Source organism: Tiliqua scincoides, chromosome 1 (assembly GCF_035046505.1).
Source record: "Tiliqua scincoides isolate rTilSci1 chromosome 1, rTilSci1.hap2, whole genome shotgun sequence".
In the NCBI taxonomy this organism is placed as follows: Eukaryota; Metazoa; Chordata; class Lepidosauria; order Squamata; family Scincidae; genus Tiliqua; species Tiliqua scincoides.
The window spans coordinates 305,699,007-305,726,889 of record NC_089821.1 but is presented as its reverse complement, the minus strand read 5'-3'; the positions used below and the strand labels follow the sequence as shown (position 1 = coordinate 305,726,889).

Genomic DNA, 27,883 nt, shown 5'->3' with positions numbered 1-27,883 from the left:
TCGTGAGATGACATTCCAAAAAGATAGCACTTTGGATTTTATAATGGCATTCCAGCAAAACAGGCATAAACGGACTTAACTGTGGGTCCCCAGGGAACCCTGGAAACTAGCATTTTGTTCTGGGAAGGGAGCTTTAGAACCCCCCCCCCCCCAACAAAGAATTCTTGGCTCTGACACCAAACTATAATTCCCAGGACTTACCAAGAAAGACATATCAGTTAAACTGCTATAACATGGGATATGTTTGTGATGTAGATCTGCCCTAAAATATATATTTCATTGGAGACATTAGCAAAGGAATTGAATTTACTGTTCAGAAGCTAGAAAACAAGTCCAAAGCATGGGGGAACTAGCAAAAGACATTGAGATGGAGAGTCCACAGCTCTCAGAAGTTCCCAATGCCACAAAAGCCTCCCTTCCAGATGTGAGCCCAGCCAAAAAGGCTTCAGTCTTTTGTTTTAAGAAGAGGAAGAAGTCCTGTGAAAAGGTAATTGAGGAAGAGGACAACCAAGAATTGGATTCACAAGCCCCAAAGCCTGCAAACCAGCACACCAATACTGCGTGCAATGAAGCCAAGGTTTCAAATCCTTCTTGGATGTCAGGAGGAGCCTGGCTGGCCTTCAAACGTCTCGTGACGTCAAGAAGGCGGCCAAAATCCACTTTGAAGAAGCAACCACATTTCGGTTCCCAAGTCGGACTGGAGATGAATGCTGAAGAATCAGGCTTGCCACGTTTTGCTAAGGATCAAGCTAGTTCCAGCCTTAAAATTCCCTGCCTAAAGTTCTCCCGAAGCAGAAAGAAGACAAGTCAGTTGGATTCACCTGAGCAGGTAGATCATGGTGACAAGGCAGAAGAAATTACAAGTGTGTTGAATAACAAAACCAAGAGTGAACGAGAAAATATGGCCGTGGAAGACTCGCCAAGCCCCAAACAGCGCCCTAGCAGAGACCCTCAGGAGAAAGGGGGCGTCATTGGGGTTGTAAAGAACATTGAAGATGTCTTTATCTCTCCTGAAGAGAACATCTTTGTTGTAGAAATGAGGGCAGATTCCGATCAATACACAGACTTTGTGGTTCAGTCGGAAATCACCCATTCTGAAGCGGTGCTTGAAACGGAAGAGGAAAAGCAAATATTTCAGCTCCATCATGGAAGCCTCTATGGAAATCCAGAAGAGGCAGAGAACAAGAGAGAGGAGTTCCAGTTTGAGGTGGGCCTTCTCGTTCTTCAGGATCTGTCAGGAAATGAATGTAGTGTCTTTGATGCAGAAGAAGCCAACGGCACTCCTGCCAAAGAGGCCGAGTTGGAAAAAGTTGGAGGGGTCACTGAGGTGATGGAGGACAGTAATGGCGCCAGTGAAGGTGGTTCTGTGGAGGTGATGCTCCATTGCAGCCCACCTGTTGTTGAAGGGGAGGCTTCAGGCATGCCAGGTGATGCTGAGGAAGAAGCAACACCTGAGGAAGACAAATGTGCTCTGCCTGGAGTGGGCATCGTTATAACTATCACTGAAGCAGAAGAGTTCCAGGAGGAGGAGGAGGAGCCCAGCTATGTGTGTGAACCGTTCACATTTCCACAAGCCAGCAAACAGAAAGGCCATAAGAAATCAAGCAGAGGGCCCGATTCTGGGCACAAGAGGGAAAGTAAGCCATCTTCCCAGGTTCCTTCCCCCTTCAGCGCAAATGACCAAGAACATCGGACTTCAGAGCAGTACGAAATGCTCCTGATTGAAACCGCGGCGTCGCTCGTGAAGGCAGCCATTCAGTCGTCCATCGAACAGCTCATCAATGAAATAGCTTTGGAGCAAAATAAGCAAAACAGTTTTCTATGATGATGGGCGAAATCTTGGTCATTCAGACCAGCCATGAGCGAACCTGGTCATTGAGACCAGCTCAGACAGCAGATTTTGCATACCAGAGAAGGGTGCAAATGATCAGATTCTGTGTACATTATTAGGCTGTTAGCTGGAAGAGACTGTCATTTGGGTCTTTCTGGCTCTGGTGCCAAAATCACTTGTTCCTTCCAGGTCATTCAGTATTACTGCCAGAAGGGGTGTTATGAAGCCGATGATATATCTGAACGGCATTGAAGGCTAAGAATGGACTTTATCCCTGGGATGCGTGCAATGTCTGTGATTAGCTTCTTTTTGCATGTCGGTGAAATGGATATCTCTTGTATGTTCTAAAAAGGGATGTAAGAATGACGGCTCTTTTGCTGCATGGTGCCATGTGCTAATGGCCTGTTCTGTGTGGTAGATATAGAAAAGCTGGTAACTTTTCCGCTGTCCGTTACTTTCACATACTGGAGCCAAATTATTCAAGCCTCAATGAGGCTGTCATCAGTTCAAAAAAATCTTAAAATCCAGTCCTATCCAACTTTCCAGCACCAGTGCAGTGGCAATGCAGCCCTGAGGTAAAGGAACAAACATTTCCTTACCTTAAGGAAGCCTCCATGAGTGCCCCTCAACTGCAGGATGCAGCACACATCCCATTGGCACAGCCATGTCAGTGCTGGCAAGTGGGTTAGGATTTGAACATAAGAACATAAGAACAGCCCCACTGGATCAGGCCATAGGCCCATCTAGTCCAGCTTCCTGTATCTCACAGCAGCCCACCAAATGCCCCAGGGAGCACACCAGATAACAAGAGACCTCATCCTGGTGCTCTCCCCTACATCTGGCATTCTGACTTAACCCATTTCTAAAATCAGGAGGTTGCGCATACACATCATGGCTTGTACCCCATAATGGATTTTTCCTCCAGAAACTCGTCCAATCCCCTTTTAAAGGCGTCTAGGCTAGACGCCAGCACCACATCCTGTGGCAAGGAGTTCCACAGACCGACCACGCGCTGAGTAAAGAAATATTTTCTTTTGTCTGTCCTAACCCGCCCAACACTCAATTTTAGTGGATGTCCCCTGGTTCTGGTATTATGTGAGAGTGTAAAGAGCATCTCCCTATCCACTCTGTCCATCCCCTGCATAATTTTGTATGTCTCAATCATGTCCCCCCTCAAGCGTCTCTTTTCTAGGCTGAAGAGGCCCAAACGCCGTAGCCTTTCCTCATAAGGAAGGTGCCCCAGCCCCGTAATCATCTTAGTCGCTCTCTTTTGCACCTTTTCCATTTCCACTATGTCTTTTTTGAGATGCGGCGACCAGAACTGGACACAATACTCCAGGTGTGGCCTTACCATCGATTTGTACAACGGCATTATAATACTAACCGTTTTGTTCTCAATACCCTTCCTAATGATCCCAAGCATAGAATTGGCCTTCTTCACTGCCGCCGCACATTGGGTCGACACTTTCATCGACCTGTCCACCACCACCCCAAGATCTCTCTCCTGATCTGTCACAGACAGCTCAGAACCCATCAGCCTATATCTAAAGTTTTGATTTTTTGCCCCAATGTGCATGACTTTACACTTACTGACATTGAAGCGCATCTGCCATTTTGCTGCCCATTCTGCCAGTCTGGAGAGATCCTTCTGGAGCTCCTCACAATCACTTCTGGTCTTTACCACTCGGAAAAGTTTGGGCCTTAATTGATCAATTAAATCTACATATGATTAAAACTGGGTTGTTGTTTTTTTTAAAAAGCATACTTAAGTGAAGCATGTCTTTGTCAGAGTAGGCTCTATCTTAGAAGAAGTATTCTGTCCAGCAAGTGAATACTTCTCCCAAGATTGTACCTGTCAACTATAGTTTTTTTCAAATTACTTGTATTAAAAATAATTAACATTTAGTACAATTGTGTTGCCCAATTAATCAGGGATGCCTTTTTAGTCAATTAAAAAGGGTTTTAATAGATTAAGCTAATTCAGTGTTTCTCAAACTGTGGGTTAGGACCCACTAGGTGGGTCGTGAGCCAATTTCAGTTGGGTCCCCATTCATTTCAATAATTTTATTTTTAATATATTAGACTTGATACTACCAAGGTACGTGACTGCATTTGGGGAAATGTTACAGCTCTGTACTTTTAACGGGACACTATGTATATGCTTTTAACAATAATAGTAAATGGGACTTACTCCTGGGTAAGTGTGGGTAGGATTGCAGCCTAGGATTGTTAAAAATTTTCCTGCTTGATGATATCACTTGTGGTAGGTCCTGGCAGATTCTCATTCTAAAAAGTGGGTCATGGTACTAAATGTGTGAGAACCACTGAGCTAACTGATTGGTCGATTTCAGGCTGCAGTCCCATTCATTACTGACAATTAGTGAGGACTGCAAGGGGCCAAACTGGATGTGATCTGGCAGGACTATGACTTGTGAAGTCTTTTTCTTCAAAAAGCACCTGCTATGGGGGACAATTTGGATTGGGGCCATGGAGCAGAGGGATCTAACTTTCCCCCTGCACCACGGTCTAGATCCACACACACACCACATACCTGGAAGCTGTTTTCAGTTGCAAAGAGGAACACTTACAGGCATAAAAAAATGTGTTATTCTATGTCAGCTAGGTTCCATCTCTGAATAGAGTGGCCATCACTGTTCCCTATGCTAGGAGAAGTCTCATCTGAGACATGTCTGTGAGTGAGGCTGCTATTAAAGGCACAGGAATCAGGCCAATACAAAAGGTGGCAACGCCCTCTAAATAGTGGTCAGATGAAACAGGTCTTCCAGGGCAAAAATATGAAAGGAAAAGTACGTTGGACTGGAGATTAAAAGGTGAGTAATTTCTACCTCTCCCGTACCACTGAAGTCTTGCAGAACCTTTAAACGATGGAGCATGCATAAGGCAAAGCCAAGGAGCCGTATTAGCAAACTGTCTTCTGATTTAGCAAGGTGTAATTTTCTGAGGACTTGAAGCACTGATCTTTTTTCATTAGGGCCAAACTACACTGGATGTCAGTCATGCCACTAGCCTGGTGTGCTTGCATTGATAAACACAGGAGTGTGGGGAGGGCACAATCTGGATTGGGGCTGTGATGGGGTAGGGGGCTTTAGTCCTATCCCACCGCAGTCCTGGTCCAGATTGCCCCAGTGAAGTAGCTAGAGGGGGTGAAAAGCACAAAGTTTTGCAGGAAGCCTCACCGCAGCAATTCCTTCACTTCTCCTTCAGAGCCAGTAAGAGGCAGATGCCTCCATTTTGCATCCACTGCCCAGAATGGCTCTGAAAGGAAGGAGGGCCGCTTGCACGCTGCAGTGGGCTCTCTGCAAAACTTTGTGCTTTGTACCCCCTCTAGCTACACCACTGGATTGCGCCTCCCTGGTATGCTGTTTACAGAAGACAAAATACTTTCATTGGAACCAGTGGGAGCTTATTGTACAAATAGCACGTGCTGGGGGTTGGCGGTGGGAATCCAGACTGCATCTTCTGCAAAGGCTCCCTTCTATTTCAATCTGGATTATGCACTCTTTGCATAAGGAAAACAATCACATCTAGGTGAACAACAGGACTAATGTTGAGTGTAAGTTAGACCTCAGATGGGTCCTTGTGTACAAAGTACAAGTGCCCCAGTGCACAGTGTGATGATCTACACATCAGCTTTCCATGTGTAGTGCCACTGTGGATGCACACTCAGGCACACGGGAGTATGCCCCCACTCACACTGTGATACTCATTCCCTGCTTACAATATTTGTACGACTGCACTGTCGGGCCCTGGATGTGGATGCAGATCTATGCTTGAGGCCATCAGCTATTTAGCGTGACTTGTGACCTGTGACAACAGCTGGAATGGGGCCAGTGCATTTCAGAGGAGACTGCTGGACTGTACCAGACTCATCTGGAACTGTGATGAGTCTAAGTGGGCTGGGCGGAAGGTGGATCTGAATATTTTGGTATAGCTCTGGGCAGTGGTGTAACTAAGACATCTGCCTCCTGGGGTCAAAGAATTATTTTGTAGCCCCCCCCCAAGACAAAATCAAATTTAAGTAAGTAAGTAAAATAAAAAGTGTGCCCCGTATAGGTTAGAGACGAGTTCTGCAAGTGCCCCCATCCAGCACATAATCCGCTCCAGTTGGGGGCTCTGTTAAATGCAAGGAACTTTGAGCAGAATAAAACACAGTTAAATGGCCATAAATTTTGATATAATGCAGATGTTCCAACACAGTTTGTTTCATTGCATTCTGCCTTGCCTTTAGCTCAGCTTGTTGCCCAATGCAGTTGCTTCCCTGCACCCCCTCTTAGCTACGCCAAGGTCTCTGGGTGATTTGCAGAAGATGGACAGGGCTTCTGACTCCTGAATTTTTATTTTAAAAACAAAAAGGCTCTCCCCCCCCCCCCCCCGCTCTAAATCAGGCTGCTAACATGAAGGAAGCTGAAAGGAAAACAAGGCATGAGGTTTTTTGTGTGCGTGAAAGGACTGACCTCGGTTTTGGTACTGAAACAAATGTCTCTAGACCGAAGATGTGATCAGAGGCACCCTGTTCCTTAATTGTATGGAAGAATTAAGATTGCCTTTTTTAGTCACTGTTTTGCACCTGGCTCCTGTTTGTGGCTGTCAGGGTTCTCAAAAGCAAAACCCCAAGGAGAACAGGGCTGGAAAGAAAAAGGAGCATTGAGAATAGTACCGTCTTGCCATTTGCCATGCATCCATGTCATGGATACATTCTAGATCAGGGGTGCTCAATAGGTGGATCGTGATCTACCGGTAGATCGCGAGGCAAAATGAGTAGATCGCGGAGTGCCGACCCCCCCTTCAGGTGCCTCTGGGAGGAAACGCCGGGAGTAAGGCCCATTGTACTCAATGGGGCTTACTCCCAGGTAAGTGTGGCTAGGATTGCAGCCTCACAGCCTAATCCTAGGCATGTCTACTCAGGAGTAAGTCCTGTTATACTCAGTGGGGCTCAAGGTACACCAACATACATTGTACACATAAATGTTATATGTTATGATGGCGCGAACATTGTAAAAAAAAACTCTGGTAGATCTCCGGGCCTTGCTGGGGTTCAAAGTAGCTCTCGAGCCAAAAAAGTGTGAGCACCCCTGTTCTAGATGCATAAACCAGCAGAAATGCTCAGAAGTGGGGTGTTTGTGTGTGTACATATATGTATATATGCAGTATATGTTAAACAAGATTCCCTTTTTTACTAGCCTTTTGTGTGAAGCTGCCTGGCATAGCTATGCTGTACATGAGCTGGAGCAGAGCTGAGGCTGTTTCTGCAGCCACAACTGGGGTCAGCAATGTGGTCAGAACAGGGAAGAAAAGTCCATGTAATGTATTGGCACAACGATTAAAGTAACATAAAATTATGTAACATTTTCTTTCCCATTTCTAAGAATTAGACATGCATTCCACATGGTAAATGAAAATGCAACTCTTGGCTTGTTCAGAGGCTTATCCAATTTTCCAATTTTCCTATCCAATCCTATCCAATTTTCCAGCGCCCGTGCAGCCACAATGCAGCCCCAAGGTAAGGGAACAAATGTTCCCCTACCTTAAGGGGGCCTCTGTGACTGCTGCCCCACCACAAGATGCAGTGCATGCCCCATTGGTACAGCTGCACCAGCCCTGGAAAATTGGATAAGATTGAACCCTTAGCTGGCAGCTGCCTGTAGCCAAGAGGCTGGTGGCATGGGGCTGCTGGGTACAATACCATTGCAAGTCTCTTGGCTGCCTCATCTCACTGCTTCCACCAATTCAGGGATAGGCCTGGCCAGGTGGGCCCTCTAATAGGCATGGACTCTTAACCGACTACCACTGTGATGCCTCCCCAGATTGCCACAATGGAAAACGCTTCATGGAGAATCTGCATATATGCTGTGTGAACACACGTGTGTCTATAAAACACATATGGCAGGTCAAAATGTTACCTGGCTACAGGGGAAAAAAAACCCAGTAAATGCTGACCAATATTAATTTTCATTATCCCTTCCCCGAACAATGCTAAGGTCAAGACAGCCTTTAGATAATAATAATAATAATAATAATAATAATAATAATAATAATAATAATAATAATAATAATAATAATAATAATAATAAAAACTTTATTTTTATCCCGCCCTTCTCCCCAGAGGGACCCCCAGTTGCATTATGCAGCAACTGTTACTCTGCACATGCCTGATCTTGTCTGATCTTGGAAGCTAAGCAGGGTAAGGCCTGGTTAGTACTTGGATGGGAGACCACCTAGGAATACCGGGTGCTGTAGGCTTATACCATAGTCTTTCGAGACTGAAGGTTGACAACCATTATACAGACTGCAAATTATTGACAAATGTGCAGGTTTTTAGGGGTGCAGGAGCAAGCACATAGGCTGGCAGTGCCAGTCTCAAAACAACAACAGGCCTTTCCATCCTTCAACGTACAAACCACCTCTGCCAGTCAGATTCAAACTGTTTTTCTCACCCACAACATGTCAAGCAAAGCTGGTTTCATCATTATTCAAAATGCATCTCAAGCACCCTAGTTGCTCCTTGGCAGGGATGGGCGAGTCCAACATGGCTTGACTCAAGTTGAATTGCGAGTCTCTCCCCACCCCCACAACTCAACTAAAAAATGAGTCCTAACAGACAGACATTCCAAGTCACCCAGAGCAATTTTGTGACTCAAAAAGACTTGAGTCTCAAGTCTTTCCCCTTTAAAAAGCCAGCTGCAGCTCCACAGAAAAAGCCGGGGCTGCTGCCAGGCTGTGTGTGTGTTTCAGAGTTCTCTTTAAACACTCCCCTGCTGTTCTTACCCATCCCATCTGAAAGGCAGCGGCGCACAATGTGCTGATCGGTTCCCTCCGTACAGTCCCACTCCAACTGCGACGAAACCTCACCCCCTTCACATCACGGGCACAGGTGGACCTACAGGGAGGGAGGGAGGATGCATCCCAGCTCAGCAAGGTGGGAGGGGCCTGTTGCAGAGTGAGAGCGAGAGACACAATGAGCATGCAAACTGTGGGTGGCTCTTTTTCTATTGCTCCTGGAACCGCCTCCTCCTGGCTTCCCCCTGCCTCCACCAGCCCCTCCTGCTTGCAAAACCCACTTGTCCCTATTATGGTGAAAAATGGCTCCGCCCCTCCCTCTCCCAGAGTCACATCCTCTGTCCAATGAATGGTCTGAGGGAACAAGAAGAAGCACCTCCCTCCCCCAGGTTCTGTGCACTTGCAGGACCCTCACATGAAGTACCCAGCCAGCTAAAATTGATACAAAAGTTGTTACACGTTCTGCAACCTGAGACCCTGAAAGTTTTAAAAACAAAAAAGTTAACCATTTAGCTCCACACCCCCAAACCGCTTTCTCTAAACCTAACGTACCCCGAAGCTAGTGCTGCCGATCGCATGTGCAAAGCCCAGCTTCCGAATTGACGCAAGAGGTTTTTTGGGCAGGATAAAGGCGGCACAACCCCAAGTCATTTGTGGGTGACTCAAGGTGCCCAAACCCACGGCGACTCCTGAGTCAGGAGCCTCAGACTCAAGTGTTTCCCTGAGTCTTTGACACGCGTGACTCGAATCTGCATGAGTCAGCAAAAAACATGCATTTTCATGGCTTGGACTTGAGTCACTTGACTCAAATTCCCATCCCTGCTCCTTGGTGTTCATTTTCTCCTAACAATGACCAGGCCACGTCAATTTTCTCAGAGCCACCACATACAGTAACAATCTGCTAAAGTTTGAGGCAGCAGGTGCAGACTTCCAGGTCATTGAGGTCTCTTCCTCAGGCTGGGTGTTCAAAAAGAAAAGGGGAGGAGGTGATCAGCCTTGCTGTCTGTTCCTCTTCCTCCTTTCAGTCCCAAGAAGGAAGGAGTGAGTTGGAACAGAGGCCTGATTCGGTTGTAGCCAAGTCAAAGCTAAGGAACTATTTAGAATTACACAAAGGCATGAACGAAATAGCAAATAAATGATATAAACTGTACTCCATTTGAAAGAAAAATACAAAGAAATAGTGGTACATTATGCTTATGCTGTACATCTGCTCGTAATCTCACAGAAGCAGTGATTCTCAAAATGTTTTGAATTCAGGGTTGTCCCAACATGTTTCTAAAACACGTGATCATCATTGGAAACTTCCTTAGTCACTAAAAAGCAATTAAGAAGGGGCAACCCTGGTCAGGAGTGTGGGGAGGGGGAGGTTAGCTCTCCCTTCGTGCATTTTCCCACTGAAAATTATCCCACCCTAGTGGCTGTTTGTGACAAATAGCTACAGAGGTCAGGAGGGCAGGAGGTCTGGTCTAGAGGGTAGAGCCTCCATTTGCCTGAAGATTAACATCCACAAGGTCGCCAGTTCGAGGCCACCGGCACCGCGCGACCTTGAAGCAGCTGGCAAGCTGCAGCTGAGCTGTTCCATCTGCTCGGAGCATGGGAGGATGGAGGCCAGAATGTTAAACCAGATCGGAATGTAACACCTTGAATGTAGTGGTTCTTGAAAGAAAGAACCTTCTTTCAATTTGTAAAAATCCCTGCGTGGATTTAATAAGCCTGCCTATGTAAACCGCCTTGAATAAAGTCTTGAATAAAGACCAAGAAAGGCGGTATATAAATACTGTATATTATATTATATTATATATTATTTTCAATCAGAAAACAGCATAAAGGGAAAGAGTTGACCTCCCCACCCCTGTGTGTTGTGACACCCCAGAATGTGGAGTGAAAAAAGAGCCTATAGAGACATGTGTGCCTTTTAAAAGCAAGTTCAGTGTTTGACTCGAAGCAAACCAGCAATGGAATTTTGATGTGCTGCCATTTCTGGCTTGGAAATGACACACCCCATTCCCTACAAGTCCTTTGCCTCTCATTGTCCCCTGACTTAATTTGAGCAAGGTCTCTGGAAGTCTTTTCTCTGGTCCCAGATGTGTGCGGGTAGGCTGTGGTTACTCTTTGGTGGAGAGGGAAGGACTCAGCCCATGTCTGGAAGCAATCTCTGTATTGTCTCTCATTTTCCAAGGCTGGACCCTAGCATGAAAAACAGTTTCTGGGTTGGAATCCTGGGGGTTTTACAGAAAATCCTTCACAAAAGAAGGCAGGTATCAACTCCCTCTCTTTCTCTCTCTCTCTCCCCTTTCAGCATCCTTTGTCAAAGTGACATCCATGGAGGTAAAAGGAAATGTCACCCATTCTTATTTGTATCAATTACATATACCACACAAGTTTCATCCCAATCAACAGCGTGAACATTTTTTAGAACTTGCATATCAGCTTGCAAGAGCAACACAGCATTACTCAGTTCGCATCTCAACGTCATGGCTTGTGATATTGCCCAGGCTCAATAGTCCAGTGTTTTTCAAACTGTGGGTTGGGACCCACTGGGTGGGCTGTGAGCCAATTTCAGGTGGGTCCCCATTCATTTTAATATACAAGACTTGATGTCACTATGGTATGTGACTGCATTTGGGGAAGTGTTACAGATCTGTACTTTTAACAGGTTACTATGTAAATGCTTTTGACAATGATAGTAAATGGGGCTTACTCCTGGGTAAATGTCAGTAGGATTGCAGCCTTGGATTGTTGAAAATTCTCCTGCTTGATGATGTCACTTCTGGTCATGACATCATTTCCGATGGGTCCTGTCAGATTCTCATTTTTAAAAGTGGGTCCCAGTGCTAAAAGTTTGAGAACCACTGTAACAGTCAATTCAGTGCCCTGGGAATGGGGCCTTCATAGTCCAGTGGCAGAGCTCTAGCTGTACATGAAGAAGGTCCAGATTCAAACCCTGGTAAATCCAGATAGGGCTGGGAGGGTCCTCTTTAAAAGGTTGAAGAGACACTGCCAGTCAGTGGCATAGCTAGAGGGGGTGCAAAGCATTAAGCTTTGCAGGGAGCCTCACTGCAGTGTGCAAGTGACCCCTCCCTTTATGAGCTATTCCGGGTGGTGGGAGCAAAACAGAGGCAAATGCCTGTTTTGCTCCCACTGCCCGGAATGGCTATAAAGGGGGGGAAGGGGCAGCTTGCATGCTGCAGTGAGGCTCCCTGCAAAGCCCAGTGCTTTGCACCCCCTCTAGCTATGCCACTGGTCTTCAGCGATGCTGTTACATATGACATTGAGCCAGCAATATCTGAGACTTGTCTGCTCCACACTGGCTTCTAGGCCTTGCCCGTCCTTTGTGCTTGGCTGCCCCTTTAATGATCTCCAAATATTCAGCAAACCTTCTGTTTATGCAGCAGCAAGCCCTGCAGGTCAAAGGGATGACCTTGAGCCTTGCTGGTGTGGATTTCTAGTCCCCCTTTCTGATGTGGGGAAGGGGATTGCTTGCTTGCCAGCAGTCATTTCTTTTACAAGTCTTGCCAAGTTGCATAAAATTCACGAAGAAATGTGAAAAATAAAGGAAAAAATATGATAAATGGGCTTGCTTAGGACGTAAGGCAGGCAGACCAACTAGCAAAAGCAGAGGCAAGGACAAAGCAGGGGCAAAGTCAGGCTAACTAAGCTAACACACAACACCACCAAAGTGACTTCAAGTTGGGGGGGGGCACAGCAAAGTGCCTTCCATAAATCCCCTCTCTGTACCTTGGTAGGCAATGAATGAAGCTTCTTGGAAAGAATTGCTTCTTATGACAGCAGGCCAGTAACAACAACATTTAATGAACATAAGTACTCAAGAACTCACTTCTCATCTAGACAGGCTGGTAGACAGTGCTGGGGAGGAGGTATCGGTTGTGGTGCATGTCGGCACCAGCGACATGGGCAAGTGTAGCCGGGAGGTCCTGGAGGCCAAATTTAGGCTATTAGGAAGGAAGCTGAAAGCCAGGACCTCAAAGGTAGTGTTCTCAGAAGTGCTACCTGTTCCATGCACAGGGCCAGCTAGGCAGGCGGAGATCAGGGGTCACAGTGCATGGATGAGACGGTGGTGTAGGGAGGAGGGGTTTAGATTTGTTAGGCACTGGGGAACGTTTTGGGACAAGCGGGGCCTGTACAAGAGGGACGGGCTTTACTTGAACCAGAATGGAACCAGACTGCTGGCGCATATTAAATAGGTGGCAGAGCAGCTTTTAAACTGATCCCTGGGGGAAGGCCGACAGGAGCCGAGGGGCATCCGGTTCGGGACTCCTCTATGGGACAAGGCTGGGGAGGTTAGAGCATAACAAGGTAAAGGCAGAGTAGGAGAAGAAATTGGGAATGGTAGCATGATGGGATGTGACAGATGGTTTGGCACAATGAGAGGATGCAGAAACAAAGGAGCGAATAAGCAGCCCATCCTGGGGCATTCCATGTACAAATGCTTTTATGCAAATGCCCGAAGTCTCTGAGCAAAGATGGGAGAACTGGAATGTCTGGTGACTAGGGTGACTTTTATAGGCCTTGAGCTATTGCAAGACCTTCATTCATTCATATAAGTTCATCTTTAATATATTCATTTATGTAAACTTATGTAAATTTATTCAAATTTTAAATGTAAATTAATTCTTTTTTCCCCCGGCCCCCCGACACATTGTTAGAGGGATGAAGTGGCCCTCCTGCCAAAAACTTTGGACACCCCTGGTCTACTCTGTCACCCGAGAATGGCACTCCCACCTCATGCCATGTGTGACAAGCCCTGGTTTGTCCACAGAGTGTGATGGGGAGGCATTGACTTGGTGGCTTAGAAAGGCAGCAAAAGATTCAGGTCCACTTTGTCTTAAGTCAGATGCATTATTATCCACAAGGAAGGGTGGGAAAGAGAGCTGGAGTACCGCCTCCCTTCTAGCTCAAAGCCTCCATTGCCTCCTGCTCTTTCTCGCTTTGCCACCCACTTCACCCAGTCTTCATTGACAGGTCTGGCCACATGCCAAGAACCAAAGAAGTGTTTGACAAGGCAAAATCCGCTATAAACTTTCACTCTGCCATTTCAGTCAAAGCCAGAATGAAGTATTATTCACATTGCTAAGAAGCTGTTTTTGAAAGTCTCGCTTCCCCACCTCCTCTTCACGCCCTTCTGACATGTGTTTAAAATTCCCTCATAAATTCCAGTGAGTCATAGCGTGTGACAGCACAATGCTGCCAAAGAGTGGGAAGCACAGAGGAGGTGGAAGAACATGGGGTGGGGGGGACTCAGAGATGTGGGAGCAGACCTCTGCCTCAACCCTTGGCGTTCAAAATAAAGTTCTCCGAGGGCTTCCCACACCCCTAATTCAGAGTTGCGCTGCACAACCAGGAACTTGAAACATGGGATGAGGCTGTTGCTGTCTGGTTGACTGCCACTTTTGCTGGTAGAGGCGCAGTGTTCTTGAGGACTGTATCACGAGCCCCCTTGGTGCCTGTGTCAGTGCTTACAGTAAGGGTTGAATGAGGTGCTATGGAACCAGGTGTCAGGGTCCAGAAGGGTTGCAGGGGGGGGGCACAGCATCAGTGCAGGCTCCAGGGATGACATCAGCAGGCCAACCTGATTGGGAATTGGCCAAGAGCCCATGTCTATCAGTGGGTCCACTTGGCCAGATAAACTGCTGAACCTTCAAAACCAGTAGCAATATGTCATCAGGTTGCAGCGGGGACATAATGAAGGTAGTATCATAGCCAGGGCATCTGGCACCCAGGGGCACAAAATTTTTAACAAATTGCCCCATAATACCCCCCCCCCACACACACACAAAATGTTTAACACCTCCTATACGACATCTTAAGGACATCCAAAAGATACCACAACTTGAGGGGGTGTCTTAGAGGCTTCCAAAAGGCACCTCTGTTTTTTGGCAAAAACTGCAAGTGCCTTTTAGATGCCTTGCCTCAAGGCATGGTATCTAGGGCAATGTACTCCCCACTGAACAGCGTACGTTCTCTGTATCCCCTTTGTTTTGCAACTACATGAAGGGCCCAGGGCAGGGCTTTGCTCCAGGATCCACAGGTCTGGGTAGGTCTGAAGCAGAAGCAAGAGATAGGCTGGTGATCAGGGGCCAGGCCAAGCCAAGTAGTTGGTCTGATATTTGTATTGGCAACCTTCAGTCTCGAAAGACTCTGGTATCGTGCTCTGAAAGATGGTTCTGGAACAGCGTCTAGTGTGGCTGAAAAGGCTGATTCGGGAGTGACAATCCCTTCCACACCGGGAGCAAGTGCAGTCTGTCCCTGGTCTGTCTCCCTGGCTATGGGTCTTCCTTCTTTGCCTCTTTGCCTCAGTCTGTTGGCCAAGTATCTCTTCAGACTGGGAAAGGCCATGCTGCACAGCCTGCCTCCAAGCGGGCCGCTCAGAGGCCAAGGTTTCCTACCTGTTGAGGTCCACTCCTAAGGCCTTCAGAGCCCTCTTGCAGATGTCCTTGTATCGCAGCTGTGGTCTACCGGTAGGGCGCTTTCCTTGCACAAGTTCTCCATAGAGGAGATCCTTTGGGATCCGGCCTTCATCCATTCTCACGACATGACCAAGCCAACGCAGGCGTCTCTGTTTCAGCAGTGCATACATGCTAGGGATTCCAGCACGTTCCAGGACTGTGTTGTTAGGAACTTTGTCCTGCCAGTTCTGATAAATGACTCAGATAAAGAACCTGGGGGGGGCAGAGCTGTAAGTGCCGCACATCTCCAAAGCTCTCTGTGTAAGTTGCCCCTCCCCTTCTCTCAGAGCCTGTCTGGGGGTGAAAGCAATGTGGAGGAGACATCTCTGTGTTGCTTTCGCTCCTCCAAAAGGCCCCCTGAGAGCGAGGGGGAGGGGCCGCTTACATGGGGCCTGGCTACCAGAGTTGCCTCATACATGGGGCTGGTGGACTGCCTCAGGTGCACAGGCAATGCTAGCACCATTCTGTACTGGGGGAGATTATTTCGTGTGCGGCACAATCAGACTGGCTTTCTGTTTCCTTATATAGCAGGAAAAAAGTGTTCCGTTTCACAAATGCACAGGCAGAACAGCTGCTAGGCCTTGGGTTCCCAGTGCATTTCAAAATGAATCTTGATCAAGGAGATATTTGATGCCTTTATAAACCCCCCCTATAAAGCTACACTGCAGTATAGTAGGCAATAAGGAATTAAACATTTCCTTGGGAAGGAATATCCTCTTGACTCTGATAAGCTGGAAGAGGTTCAGCGGAGGGGCAACGCAAAGGGAGAAACGGTCTGGTAACCAAGTCCTAGGAAGGATGGTTAAAAGAGCTTTGTATGTTTAGCCTGCAGACTAGAAGGATGAGAGAGATTATTGCTGAAAGGCTTTCTCACAGAAGAAGGGGAGGATTTGCTCTCTGTGACTCCTGAACCAGTGGGTTGAAACTACAGGGGAGTAGATTTAAACTAGATGTGAGGAAGAATTTAACTGCAAAAGTTGTCTGGCGCCTGTTGAGGAAGGGATGTCACTTGCCGGGGATGTGATCAGTTATTTGCCTTGGGCCGGAGGGGGGGGGGATGGACTAGAGCAGGGGTGTCCAAAGTTTTTGGCAGGTGGGCCACATCACTCTCTGACACTGCTGGGGAAAAAAAGAATTAATTTACATTTACAATCTGAATACATTTACATAAGTTTACATAAATGAATATATTAAAGATGAACTTATATGAATGAATGAAGGTCTTGCAATAGCTCAAGGCCTATAAAAGGCCTTGCACAAAGCAAGGCTGGCCTTTCCTTTGCTGCCGCTACTGCATCACAAATGTGAAACAGCAAGCAGTGGAGGAAGCCCTCATCCCACAGCTCACACTTCAGGTTGAACAGTTGCCCTCACGCTGAGAGCAGTTGTGTCGGGCCAGTGTGGGCTCCAACAAATATCTGGAGGGCCAGAGGCTCATTGGAGACTGGGGGCTCCCTGAGGGCCGCATTGAGAGGCCTTGAGGGCCGCAAGTGGCCCCAGGGCCAGGGTTTGGGCACCCCTGGACTAGAGTAAGGGTTGGCCCTTCACATTCTATGTGACTTCACATTCTATGATTCTATTACTCTTGATAAAGATTCATATCTGGTACCTGTCTTGTCTTGACATTTGTTGTGAGTTTACAGCTTTCCTGGATCTTCTTGTTTTCAGCCCCGTCACATATATGTGTGTAACCTGAGGGTCAGCTCACTGGAGAGCTGCAGACAATCCCAGCTTTCTCGGGTGAGTGTGCCCATAGAATACATATGTTTTTTAGTATCTGCATTGTGCATGCATGTGTGGTGTACCTTAAATTTTTTTAAAAAGTTAGATCTATGCTAAATGGGTTAAATTTGGGTAATGGGTGGCCCTGAGTTGCTTGGCAGGTTGCAACATGACAGGTCTGCCAGTGAACAGATCATAGAATACACTTGGTTGCAAACCTAATGTGTGGAAAGACTCTCCGGTCCCAATCCTAAGCATTCCATAGCAGAACACATGTTCTGCTCGCAAAAGTGCTGCTGTAATAGTGGAATTGCTGCTGCGATGGTACTTCCAACAACGCCATCAGTGCACATGGCTGGCACGAACGGAGGAACCTGCAGCACCAGAAAGTTGGTAGCCTGGGTGGGCAGTGGAAGGGAAGCACAGGAGAGTGTCTGGGTAAGTGGAGGCAGAATGGGGAAAGTAGGGAGTGGATGTGGGTGCCACCAGCATACACCAGGATCCTGTCCCCATTCCCTCTTACTTACTCTCCTCAGTTCTGTGTCAGCAAAATGGCTGGTGCTGATCCAAGAAGACTCACTGAGGAAGCAGAGGCTTACCCCTGGTAAAGGAATGAAAGTTCCTTTACCTTCAGAAGACATCCATGACTCCCCCCCATCACAGGACGCAGCTTGCATTCTGTTGTTGTGGCTGCATCAGCAGGGTTATTTCTGGTTTGGATTGGACTGTCTGGTTTGGACTATTTCTGGTTTGGATTGGACTGAAGTTTAGCACTGAAAAGCTCCTGGGTTCATAGGGAATGTTCATAGAGAAAGAAACTGGGAGGGGGGGGGGGTTGTACCTACTGCCACCTTCTGACCAATGCACAACACAAAGCAACATTTTGCCAGTGCAGACCTGAGAAGCCTCCATCAGTCCCACTCCCTTCCCAGACTAGTCCTGCCTTCCCTGTACCCATATGGTACAGTGGTAGCCATTTTGGCGCCGCTGTTCCTCTTGGCACTAAGAAGAATAGAATTGGGCTAGAAGTTGCTAACCTCACTTTCCTGGGAGTAAGTCCCATTGAACACAATAGGACTTACTTCTGAGTAGATCTGGTTAGGATTGTGCCCTTAGTCCTGTTATAATCAATGCAGCTTATTCCCAGGTAAGTGTAGATAGAATTGCAACTTCAGACATTTTGTTGCATGTGCGAAGAGGCGTCTATGCACATGAACATGTTTTCATTTTCAAAATAAAATGCATTTATTTTGAAAGTCAACATAGTGACTGGAACACCTCAAAAATGTAGAGCGTAGATCAGGTGCACTGCTGAATGCAGGTTGACTGCAAAGTGTGAGCCACTGGATCAACACTAAATCTTTACTTCCCATCCTCCGTGCAATATCCTCTGGGTGATATATATAGTTCAGATGCTTGCTGAAACCAATGTGTAAATGGGAATTCTTTATTTTGTAAACAAGTCACATGATCAACAAAGTATGCAAGGCAAGAAACAGAAAACATGAGTTGATAGAATGAATGCAACTACAAAGTGTGTTGATTCAAAAGAACATTTTATTATTACTTAAAAAAAAAAAAAGACAAGCGAAGAACTTAAATGGGCCAGATAACTGAAGGTGTGCATTTTCAAGAGAATCAACACATACTATACACATTTCTGTATGTTTGGGGAGAAATCTACTGTTTCAGGCAAAATTAAACCTAAAGTAACAGTTAAGAGCTCATCTTAAGTAATATGACAATATAGAAAAAATCCACACTCACCTATCTAATGATTCATAGGCTAGCAAGAGAAGTTTTACTGACCCAAAGCTGTTGGTGAGTTTCTGTAGACTGCAGAACACTCCTGTTTTCTTTTCCTGGCTGCATCATAAACTGTGGGGCTGTAATGCGCCACCCAAGCTGGGCTCCTTCCCTGTTTTGTATCCTCCACATTTCTAACAAATTCACCTACAGGTATAAGAGGAAATACAAGTGTGTTTCCTGAACTTGTAATGACGGAAGCACACATGAATTGGAAGAACATGTCCATCTCACATGCACAGTACTGGAGTTTATTTTTAGGGTGTGGAATGGAGGACTCCAGCCTTTCCATTCCTTGTGTTTTGCTGCCAACCTAGAGCCCAATCCTATGCTTATCTACTCATATGTAAGTCCCATTACAGTCAATGGGGCTTACTCCCAGGAAAGTGCAAATAGGATTGTAGCCCGAAAAGTATTTAGGATTGACTCAGGGATGCACAATGCTATAAAACAAGGGCCTTATTGAAGCATTGCTGTTGGAGAGAGTGTCTGTATGCAAGGAAGATTCCAAGATAATTACTATGTAGGAAACACTCTTAGAACTTTTTCTCTTTTCTCCAAACTAAATATACTAGTTGGGACTGGATCACATTTGCTCTTACATCTTTGGTCTAGTCTACACATGCAGGAATGAGGTAATAGACTCCTCAGCTGGTAGGGTAGACTGCAACACTTCAGGATGCAGTTAAGGTGTGTGTATGTACATGTACAAGGACATCTGCAAGAGGGATCTGAAGGCCTTAGGAGTGGACCTCAACAAGTGGGAAACCCTGGCCTCTGAGCGGCCCGCTTGGAGGCAGGCTGTGCAGCATGGCCTTTCCCAGTTTGAAGAGACACTTGGCCAACAGTCTGAGGCTAAGAGGCAAAGAAGGAAGGCCCATAGCCAGGGAGACAGGCCAGGGACAGACTGCACTTGCTCCCAGTGTGGAAGGGATTGTCACTCCCGAATCGGCCTTTTCAGCCACACTAGACGCTGTTCCAGAACCACCTTTCAGAGCGCGATACCATAGTCTTTCGAGACTGAAGGTTGCCAACTAAAAAACTATGTACATGTCATTAAAAAAGTTCTTTTGAATAAAGAACTCCCTACAAGTGGAAAGCTAGCACAACAAGGAGCAACTAGTTCAGATAATTCCTCAAAAATTTGCTCAAAAACTTGTTGCTCAAAAACTTACTCAATCCTATCTACACTTACACTTAAGCTGCATTGATTATAATAGGACTAAAGGCACAATCCTAACCAGGTCTACTCAGAAGTCCTATTGGCTGCAATCCTAACCACACTTTCCTGAGAGTAAGCCCCACTGAACAAAACAGGACTTCTGAGTAGACCTGATTAGGATTGTGCCCATTGTGTGGAATAAGAGAATAGAAAAGAATAACTTTTCTACAGGTTGAGTATCCCTTATCTGGACTGCTTGGGATGGGAAGGTGTCTGGATTTTAGAAATAATTGCATAAATTTAATGAGAAATGCTTCCTCTTACTCTATTCACTGTTACTCATATGGGTGTCTGAAGGCCTCTTTGACATTTTTCAGCAATTTCTGTACAGGTACACACCATAAAGCAGAGAACAGAACTTACAGCTTGTACCTGCACCGTACATGGGAATGATCACAAGACCTTCTAGTGATCACACTAAAGAACACAAGTCTTGGACAAAAATGTCTGGATTTCAGAATAGTCCGGATTTTGAATGTCCGGATAAGGGTCATCTACCTGTACTTGCCAAAAGTTTCGTGATTGCAAAGGAGAATTCAGAATTGGTATTTCCCACCAGTGGCCTGAAGTGAAGCAGTCCATTCTTCCACATGCACCATGTGTAGTCCTAGTTCTAATTTCTAATTCTCTGCCTACTGCAGTAAAAGCCCTGCCCCCACCTTATCTTTTCCCATTTATCTCATCATTTATAGGACCAATAGAACCAGACTTCAGTACAATTGGTCCCTTGTCATAAGGACTGGTAGTGGGCCCTGGGTCACTGCCCAGATACTCCTACCTGCTCCTTGACTCCCTTTACTACTGCACATGTGAATATTTCCTATCTTGTATTAGGAACCAGCATGGGCTATGCAGTTGACACAAATGGCTCCCCATGGAATACTTTCTTCCCAGCTATCCATCAGGCTCCCTCTCTGACAGTCTTAGGGAAGAAACTAAGACAAAACACACTTTCAGTATGGAGTGGTGCTGCTATAATGCATCTGAATGCTGAACTGGAAACTGTTGGATATTTACTTGTAACAGGTAGGCGGTTACAGTAAAAAAGGAAAATTTACCTGTGTTTCACAGATAATTTTTGTATTTCTAAGATGCCTTTGCTGCCTCAGGAATCTAATTAGGAAAGACACAAGTCTTGGGTTGTAACCTGGTAATTGTACCCATTTTCATTATTTTTTAAAATTACATCTACATGTATATATATTTGCACAGTAATTAAAAACCATTGTTCTGAAGATAAAATATTCTTTGTGTTTAGAAGATGTGCGACACTGCATTCCTACCAGTGAAAGAGAGGAAAATGACTTCAAAGATGGACTCCGCCACTTCTGGTCTTTATAGAATCCTTTTGTTAAAACTAATTTTGAAAAATTAAGTCTGCCCCTAAATATTGCAGCCGTCCTTAAAACAGTAGGAAAAAAACAACAGAAATCAAATTTATATTAACTTTATTTATTTTAAATTGTGGAATCTACTTTGAGGTTTACAGCAGCATAATTACAAGAGTAACTATTATTACTCTTATTCTTATGAGACAATAAGAGTAATTCTCATATAATTACTGAGAAACCTAGAATATTTCCACTATCATCTTACTAGCCTGAAGTCTGAATATTTGTGAGTGATATCTTTAAAAAAAAAAAAGGTAGGAGAATAAAATGCTCCATTGTGAAATTTCAATTATAAATCACATGGTGTGAAACATTTGGGAATATTCAACCTTGAGAAATAATGGGGTGAACACACAACCTGTGCCATGACCATACAAAGGTTCCTTATACTGAATCACTACACTTTTGGCCCACCTGGCTGAATATTATCTTCTCAGCAGTGGTTCTCTATGGTCTCAGGTAGGGATCATTCCTAACCTTGCTAGCTGAAAGCCTTTTATCTCAGAAGATGTTAAAGAGATAACCGTGACTCAGAACCTCCATCAAGCAAAGCAGATGCATATCCACTGAACAATGGACAATGCCCCAAGTGTACTACATTTGGTTGCTTTGTTCAGGTTCTACAGCAATACCTTCTGGGTTTGACTACGATTTGGGACTGTGTGGCAAACTCCTCCCACACAGTCTCTCCACTGCAAACATTCCTGGAGTAGTGATGTGGAAGGCAGCCATGCAGCCACATTGCTGAAGTCAGATACAGCAAGGCTTTCAACAAGCCATTTCACATTTCAGAAGAACACACAAAATCTTCAGCGCTAGTGGAAGAGACACTGAGACACATGCATGAATTCACAGGCTAAAATGTACTCAAGATCAAGGAAGGAAAAGAAAGAGGCTACTCAACCAGGATGGTGTCAATGTGCTCTTGTGAGAGGTCAGGATTTAGTGCATTTTGTGAATCTACATGACCTTGAGAGAGGGTGGTGCTTTTAACCACACTCTGAGTCCAGCTGTCACTGTATGGCTGAAACTTGGGAGCCGCCACAGAGCCGAGTCTCTGGCATCGGCCATATTTAAAGTGTTTGCCTTTGTGTGTGTACATGTGTTCCAACAGCTGGCTCTTTCTGAGAAACTTGTGGCCACACACGGTGCAGCTGACCTTTCTCTTCCGCGAAAAAGAAAAGTTGCAGTTTAGCTCCATGGGTTCAGAGTCTTTGGACACCAGGGATAGCTGGCCAATTGGCAATGGCTCCAGATTGCTGCGGGTGGGACACTCATTTTCTTTGCACAGGAAGGAGCTAAGGTCTTGACTTTCAGCAGTTTCACAGTTGTCAGAAATAGGCTGAACCTGGCTGAGGTCACCACTTTCCAGGATTGAGGATGGGACACCAAACGGCAGGGAGCCCGACACATGAGTAAACAGGTGTTCACGCAAATTGCTTCGGGATTCAAAACGCTCTCCGCAATACTGACACAGATGGACTTTGAGGTTGGCTTTGGGGAAGGCTGGAACATCGACATCTGCAGAGGATGAGGTGTGACTCTGGGACACCACTGGTTCTGGGTCAGTCTTTTCCTGCTTTACAGTCACAGGCAGCTTTGAGAGCTCCTCTGCTGGTTTAACAGCTGTCTGGACGGAAGGGTGTGAAATCTGCTGCTCCAAAGAGCCATCATCGAGCCCAATAGCCAGGGAGAGCTGCAGCTGAGGATGATCAGTTTGACTATTCGCTCTGCTACCGAGACCCGCTAAGTTGTCTTTTGCCTGGTGGCTTTCCTTGACAGGCTTGTGTGTGGTGGAGATCTGGATCCCATACAGATTTGAAGACTGCACAGCCTCAGGAGAGAGCACCTGGTTCATCTCAATTGCCATGTGGGAAAGGTAGTCAGCATGCAGGAAACGGATGCCGTCCTCCAATCGGCTGTGATTCACAGTCTGTTTGGGTCCTTTGCCGGTATACATGATATGCAGCAAGTAGCTGAAGATGTCAGGTTGAATATCAGTGGGCTGAATCTTTATGCATTCGCTGCTTGAAACAAGGTGAGAGGTAAGTAAGCACATCACAGTACAGTGGGTGGCTGCATTCTGTTTTACTGTTATTTTTAAAAATTGTTTATTGAATATATTATTTTCAGTGTTTTATTGCACCCTGCCTTGGGTTCAGTTTGTAGAAAGGCAGTACGTATATTTTATATTAAGCATCACGCATAACTTATCTAAAAGATGAAGGCAATGGAAATGTCCGTATAGCTGGGAGGCCAGCCTGGACCCCCAATCCAGATCAATTTTACAACTTTAAAAAAAAAATACTTCAAGTGGAAAAAACCACAAGTGCAAGACTAATAAAAATTTTACATCAACCTGATAAAAAGGCTGCCAGTCTCTCTCAGATAATACTTTTATTGGAGCTTCTGAAATTAGGCAAATCTTTCTCCTGTGGGCCATTCAAACTGAACACAGGCCTTGCCATTTGCATGACAAATGTAAGGAGAAGGCCTGAAACTGGTGGCAGTTGTGGAGCTTCTGATGTCCCCTCTTGTCAGGAAGTATGTTTAATATTTTATTCCCGCCCCAACCAATATTGCCTTACCTTGTCTGATGAATAAATATCATCTTAAAATAGTTTGAAAAAGCAGCCAGGACTGCTCTGTGAGCTTTGAAGTAGACATCTCCAATTGCAACTGTGCAGTCACAGAGGAAACCAAATTCCCGTTGCATGTTCAGCTGTTGCAAAAGGATCAGGCTGTGGCTAGCTGTATCCATTGCGTTCCTAAGAGACAAAATGAGATCAAATAAAGGATGCTTTTAATTTGGTGTACTGATGTAATAAAGAAAAAGAGGGCACACAAAGTCTACCAACAAAGCAACGTGTTTCACATGAGGCTGCCTTTAAGACCATTTGGAAACTGCAATGAGTGAGAATGCTGCTGGGAAGGTTCAGACTGGGGCAGCTTTCTGAAGCCCAACTCATGGCATCCTGGTCTGTTTCCAAAGGCATAACAAAGCACTAGTTATTACTTTTACAGTCTGTAATGTGGTGGTCCTCAAACTAGGGCATCACAAGGCCATAGGCTGAGGGCCCTGGCCTCTGCCCCCTTAAGAGGCGGGGGGGGGGGAAATGGAGCCGTGAAGCACACAAACTGTCAAAATAATTATCGCGACCCACTTCCGGCTCTGCAACCGAAAACCGGAAGTGGGTCACGATCTTTGAGTGTCTGCGAACTTCAGGGGGCCCTGCAGAGGCTCGCGTGGAGCTCCCCATGCCCCCAGGAACCTGCTGCAGCCTCGGATGAGCGTAGGAAAGCCCGGGCCCCTTGAAAGCAGTGCAATCCAGGCAATCGCTTCACTCCATTCCCCCCAGCCCCATAAGAACTTACAGTGGAGCTCAAACCCCTGGAGTGGTTTGAGAACCAGTGCTATAACGGATTGGCTCAGGATTTGGCTCAGGATATCCAAAGGACTGCATCTCCCCATATGAGGTGACCCAATCCTTACAATCATCCAGAGAGAGCCTTCTGTGTGTCTCATCAGTTGCAGACGCCTGGCTGTGGAGACAGGTGAGAGGCCCTTCTCCATGGGGGGGTCGCTAAATAAACTTCCCTTGCCTTGGGAAATCCACTTGGCTGCTATCTCCCTGACTTTCAGAGGGGCTCTCAGAGGGGCAAAGCCTGTGTTTTGCTGCTGGACCCTTTCAGCTCCTACTAGGTCTCCTACTATTTAACAGAGTTTGCAATTCTGTGCACCACTACCTTAGAGTAACCCTATTCAACACAATGTGACTTAGAGCTCAATCCTATGGACTTCAGTGCCAGCAGTATGAGCATACTGCCAATGCTAGTTAGCAAATGTGCTGTAAAGCACACTGAAGTACTGCAAGAGGAGGAAGTGGTGGTGGTGGGCCAGTGTCAATCGGCACTGAGCCTCAGCGCCGGAAGGACACCGTGGGAGAGCGCCTGGGGTTACGTTACACTGCCAGGCGACAGTGCAGCTTGTTGGGGTGAAGGGAGGCATTATGGTGCAAGGGAAGGGGACCAGGGGACATCCACTGAAATTGAGTGTTGGGAGGGTTAGGACAAAAGAAAATATTTCTTTACTCAGCGTGTGGTTGGTCTGTGGAACTCCTTGCCACCGGATGTGGAGACGGCATCTGGCCTGGATGCCTTTAAAAGGGGATTGGACAAGTTTCTGGAGGAAAAATCCATTACAAGCCATGATGTGTATGCGCAACCTCCTGATTTTAGAAATGGGCTATGACAGAATGCCAATGCAAGGGAGGGCACCAGGATGCAGGTCTCTTGTTATCTGGTGTGTTCCCTGGGGCATTTGGTGGGCCGTTGTGAGATACAGGAAGCTGGACTAGATGGGCCTATGGCCTGATCCAGTGGCGCTGTTCTTATGTAAGGGTGGGGAAGAGTTGGATGGGGGATGACCAGCCCAGGAGGGGGATAGGACCCTTCTCCACCCGACCCTATCCTCTGGGTTGGGCTGCAAAGCCTGACATAGAGGTTCTCGCCTGCAAATACTGACTTGAGAAGCCCCATTGTGGGAGCTGGGGCTTTCCTTGGGGGAAGGGGACGACTGGTGGCTTCCCAGCAGTGGTAGGATACAGTAGTTATTTTGGTGCCGCTGTTCCTTGGGAAGCATAGGATTGGGCTGTTCCTTCCTGAGTGAGCAAGGCTGGGCTTGGGCTTGATCGCAGAGGAGCTGCACTGCCATCAGTGGCTTACACTCTCTCCAGGGACCCAGCCCAGAGGCAACTGCAGAGCTGTAGTGTCTGCTATTTCTAGGCGGGGCAGGGGGCTCCCTGCTCCTATCACTTCTAAGGACTTGAGTCCAGGGATGTGTGGTGGGTGAGGAGGCAGGTGAGGCAGAGCCTCCCTACTGGAATCCGTCGAAAATTGCCGCCACTTTGTGAGGTGCCCAAGCACTCCCAACCCACGCACTCTGTGCCGCTGCCTTGTGATGCGCCCAAGCATTCACAACCCATTCACACAGTCGTGTGAGGCACCCAAGAACTCAAAACATTAGTGCTCTGTGCCACCACTGCATGAGGCACCCAAGTACTCCCAACCCATGCTCTGTGCTTCTGCCTTGTAAGGCGCCCAAGCACTCCCAACCCATGCTCTGTGCGCCGCTGCCGTGTGAGTTGCCCAAGCACTCCCAACCCATGCTCTGTGCGCCACTGCCATGTGAGTTGCCCAAGCACTCCCAACCCATGCTCTGTGCGCCGCTGCCGTGTGAGTTGCCCAAGCACTCCCAACCCATGCTCTGTGCGCCACTGCCATGTGAGGCGCCCAAGCACTCCCAACCCATGCGCTCTGTGCGCCGCTGCCGTGTGAGGTGCCCAAGCACTCCCAACCCATGCTCTGTGCTCCACTGCCATGTGAGGCGCCCAAGCACTCCCAACCCATGCGCTCTGTGCCACCACAGTATGAGACGCCCAAGCACTCCCAACCCATGGTCTGTGCGCCGCTGCCGTGTGAGATGCCCAAGCACTCCCAACCCATGCTCTGTGCGCCACTGCCATGTGAGGCGCCCAAGCACTCCCAACCCATGCTCTGTGCTGCTGCCGTGTGAGGCGCCCGAGTACTCCCAACCCATGCTCTGTGCTTGGGCGCCTGGGGAGGCTCTGCCTCCTCTGCTTCCCCACCCTCGTCCCTGGACTCCAGCCGCGCCGGCAGACACCTGCAAGGCTTGCAGCGGCCACCGGGGTGCGTGGCTGTGCCGGTGCGATCCTGGCCGCGCCACGGCCGGCCTGCAGTGCCGGCTGCCAGCAGGCGCCGCCGGGGGAAGCTCCCCTCCAGTGCGGGGGGGGGGCTGGCCGGCTGACTGCCCCCCGCCACCTCCTGCCCGGCCGGCCCAGGGGAGGCTCCCCCGCGCGGGCTGCAGCCTCCTTACCGAGCGAGCGCCAGGCCCTCCGCGCAAGGCGAGCAACGGCAGCCGGGACGGGCGCGCGTGCGCGGTGCTCTCGCTGGCACCTCCCCCGGACCAGAAAAGGGAGCAGGCAGTGAGCAGAGCCCCCCGTCGGCAAGGGGCTGGACGCTCTGACGTCAAGGGGCTCCGTGACGTCACAGCCAGGCCAGGTTGTCCTCCGCGGATGGTGGCTGGAGGCAGCATCTCGGGAGCGGATCCCAGGCAGGCACCGCCTGCCACGCATCAAAAGTGGCCAAAGGGGGCCAGAAGAGCCTGGATGCCCCGCGAAGGCCACTGCAGTGGCGTAGCTAGAGGGGGGCAAAGAACTAAGTTTGGGAGGCACCTGGATGCACCGTGCAAGATACTCCTCCCCCTCCCCTTCAGGGCCATTCCAGGCGGTGGGTGCAAAAATTGGGCCCTGCATGCTCCATGCAAGCAGACCCCTCCCCTTTGGAGCAATTCCGGGCAGTGGGTGCAAAAATTGGGCCCTGCATGCGCCGTGCAAGTGGACCCCTCTCCTTCGGAGTCATTCTGGGCAGTGGGTGCAAAAATTGGGCCCTGTATACACTGTGCAAGCGGACCCCCTCCCCTTTGGAGCCATTCCGGACGGTGGGTGCAAAAATTGGGCCCTACATGCGCCATGCAAGTGGACCCCTCCCCTTTGGAGTCATTCCGGGCAGTGGGTGCAAAAGATGGGCCCTGTATGCGCTGTGCAAGCGGACCCCTCCCCTTCGG

At 47.5% G+C, this 27,883-nt stretch overlaps 2 protein-coding genes across 2 annotated transcripts; one reads left to right on the top strand and one right to left on the bottom strand.

The window, feature by feature from the left end:
* Positions 1 to 340: 340 nt before the first annotated feature.
* AKAP5 (A-kinase anchoring protein 5) lies at positions 341 to 1,834 on the top strand. Its single transcript, XM_066612324.1, has one exon. It carries the CDS (start codon positions 341 to 343, stop codon positions 1,823 to 1,825), a length of 1,485 nt encoding a protein of 494 aa, XP_066468421.1. The 3' UTR covers positions 1,826 to 1,834.
* A 17,839-nt stretch (positions 1,835 to 19,673) lies between these two features.
* Positions 19,674 to 27,178, bottom strand: ZBTB25 (zinc finger and BTB domain containing 25). The gene is made up of 3 exons (XM_066612323.1): positions 27,134 to 27,178; positions 23,826 to 24,005; positions 19,674 to 23,261 (listed from the first exon to the last, which is right to left on the bottom strand). The coding sequence occupies exons 2-3, from the start codon at positions 23,996 to 23,998 to the stop codon at positions 22,133 to 22,135; spliced, it is 1,302 nt and encodes a 433-aa protein (XP_066468420.1). The 5' UTR covers positions 23,999 to 24,005; positions 27,134 to 27,178; the 3' UTR covers positions 19,674 to 22,132.
* Positions 27,179 to 27,883: the final 705 nt, after the last annotated feature.

Excerpts from the sequence above, each read along its gene's own strand:
- AKAP5 (XM_066612324.1), top strand. The coding sequence starts at position 341 with ATGGGGGAACTAGCAAAAGACATTGAGATGGAGAGTCCACAGCTCTCA.
- ZBTB25 (XM_066612323.1), bottom strand. The coding sequence starts at position 23,998 with ATGGATACAGCTAGCCACAGCCTGATCCTTTTGCAACAGCTGAACATG. Across the intron at positions 23,262-23,825 it reads ATATTTATTCATCAGACAAG|CGAATGCATAAAGATTCAGC; the intron begins GTAAGGCAATAT and ends TGTTTCAAGCAG.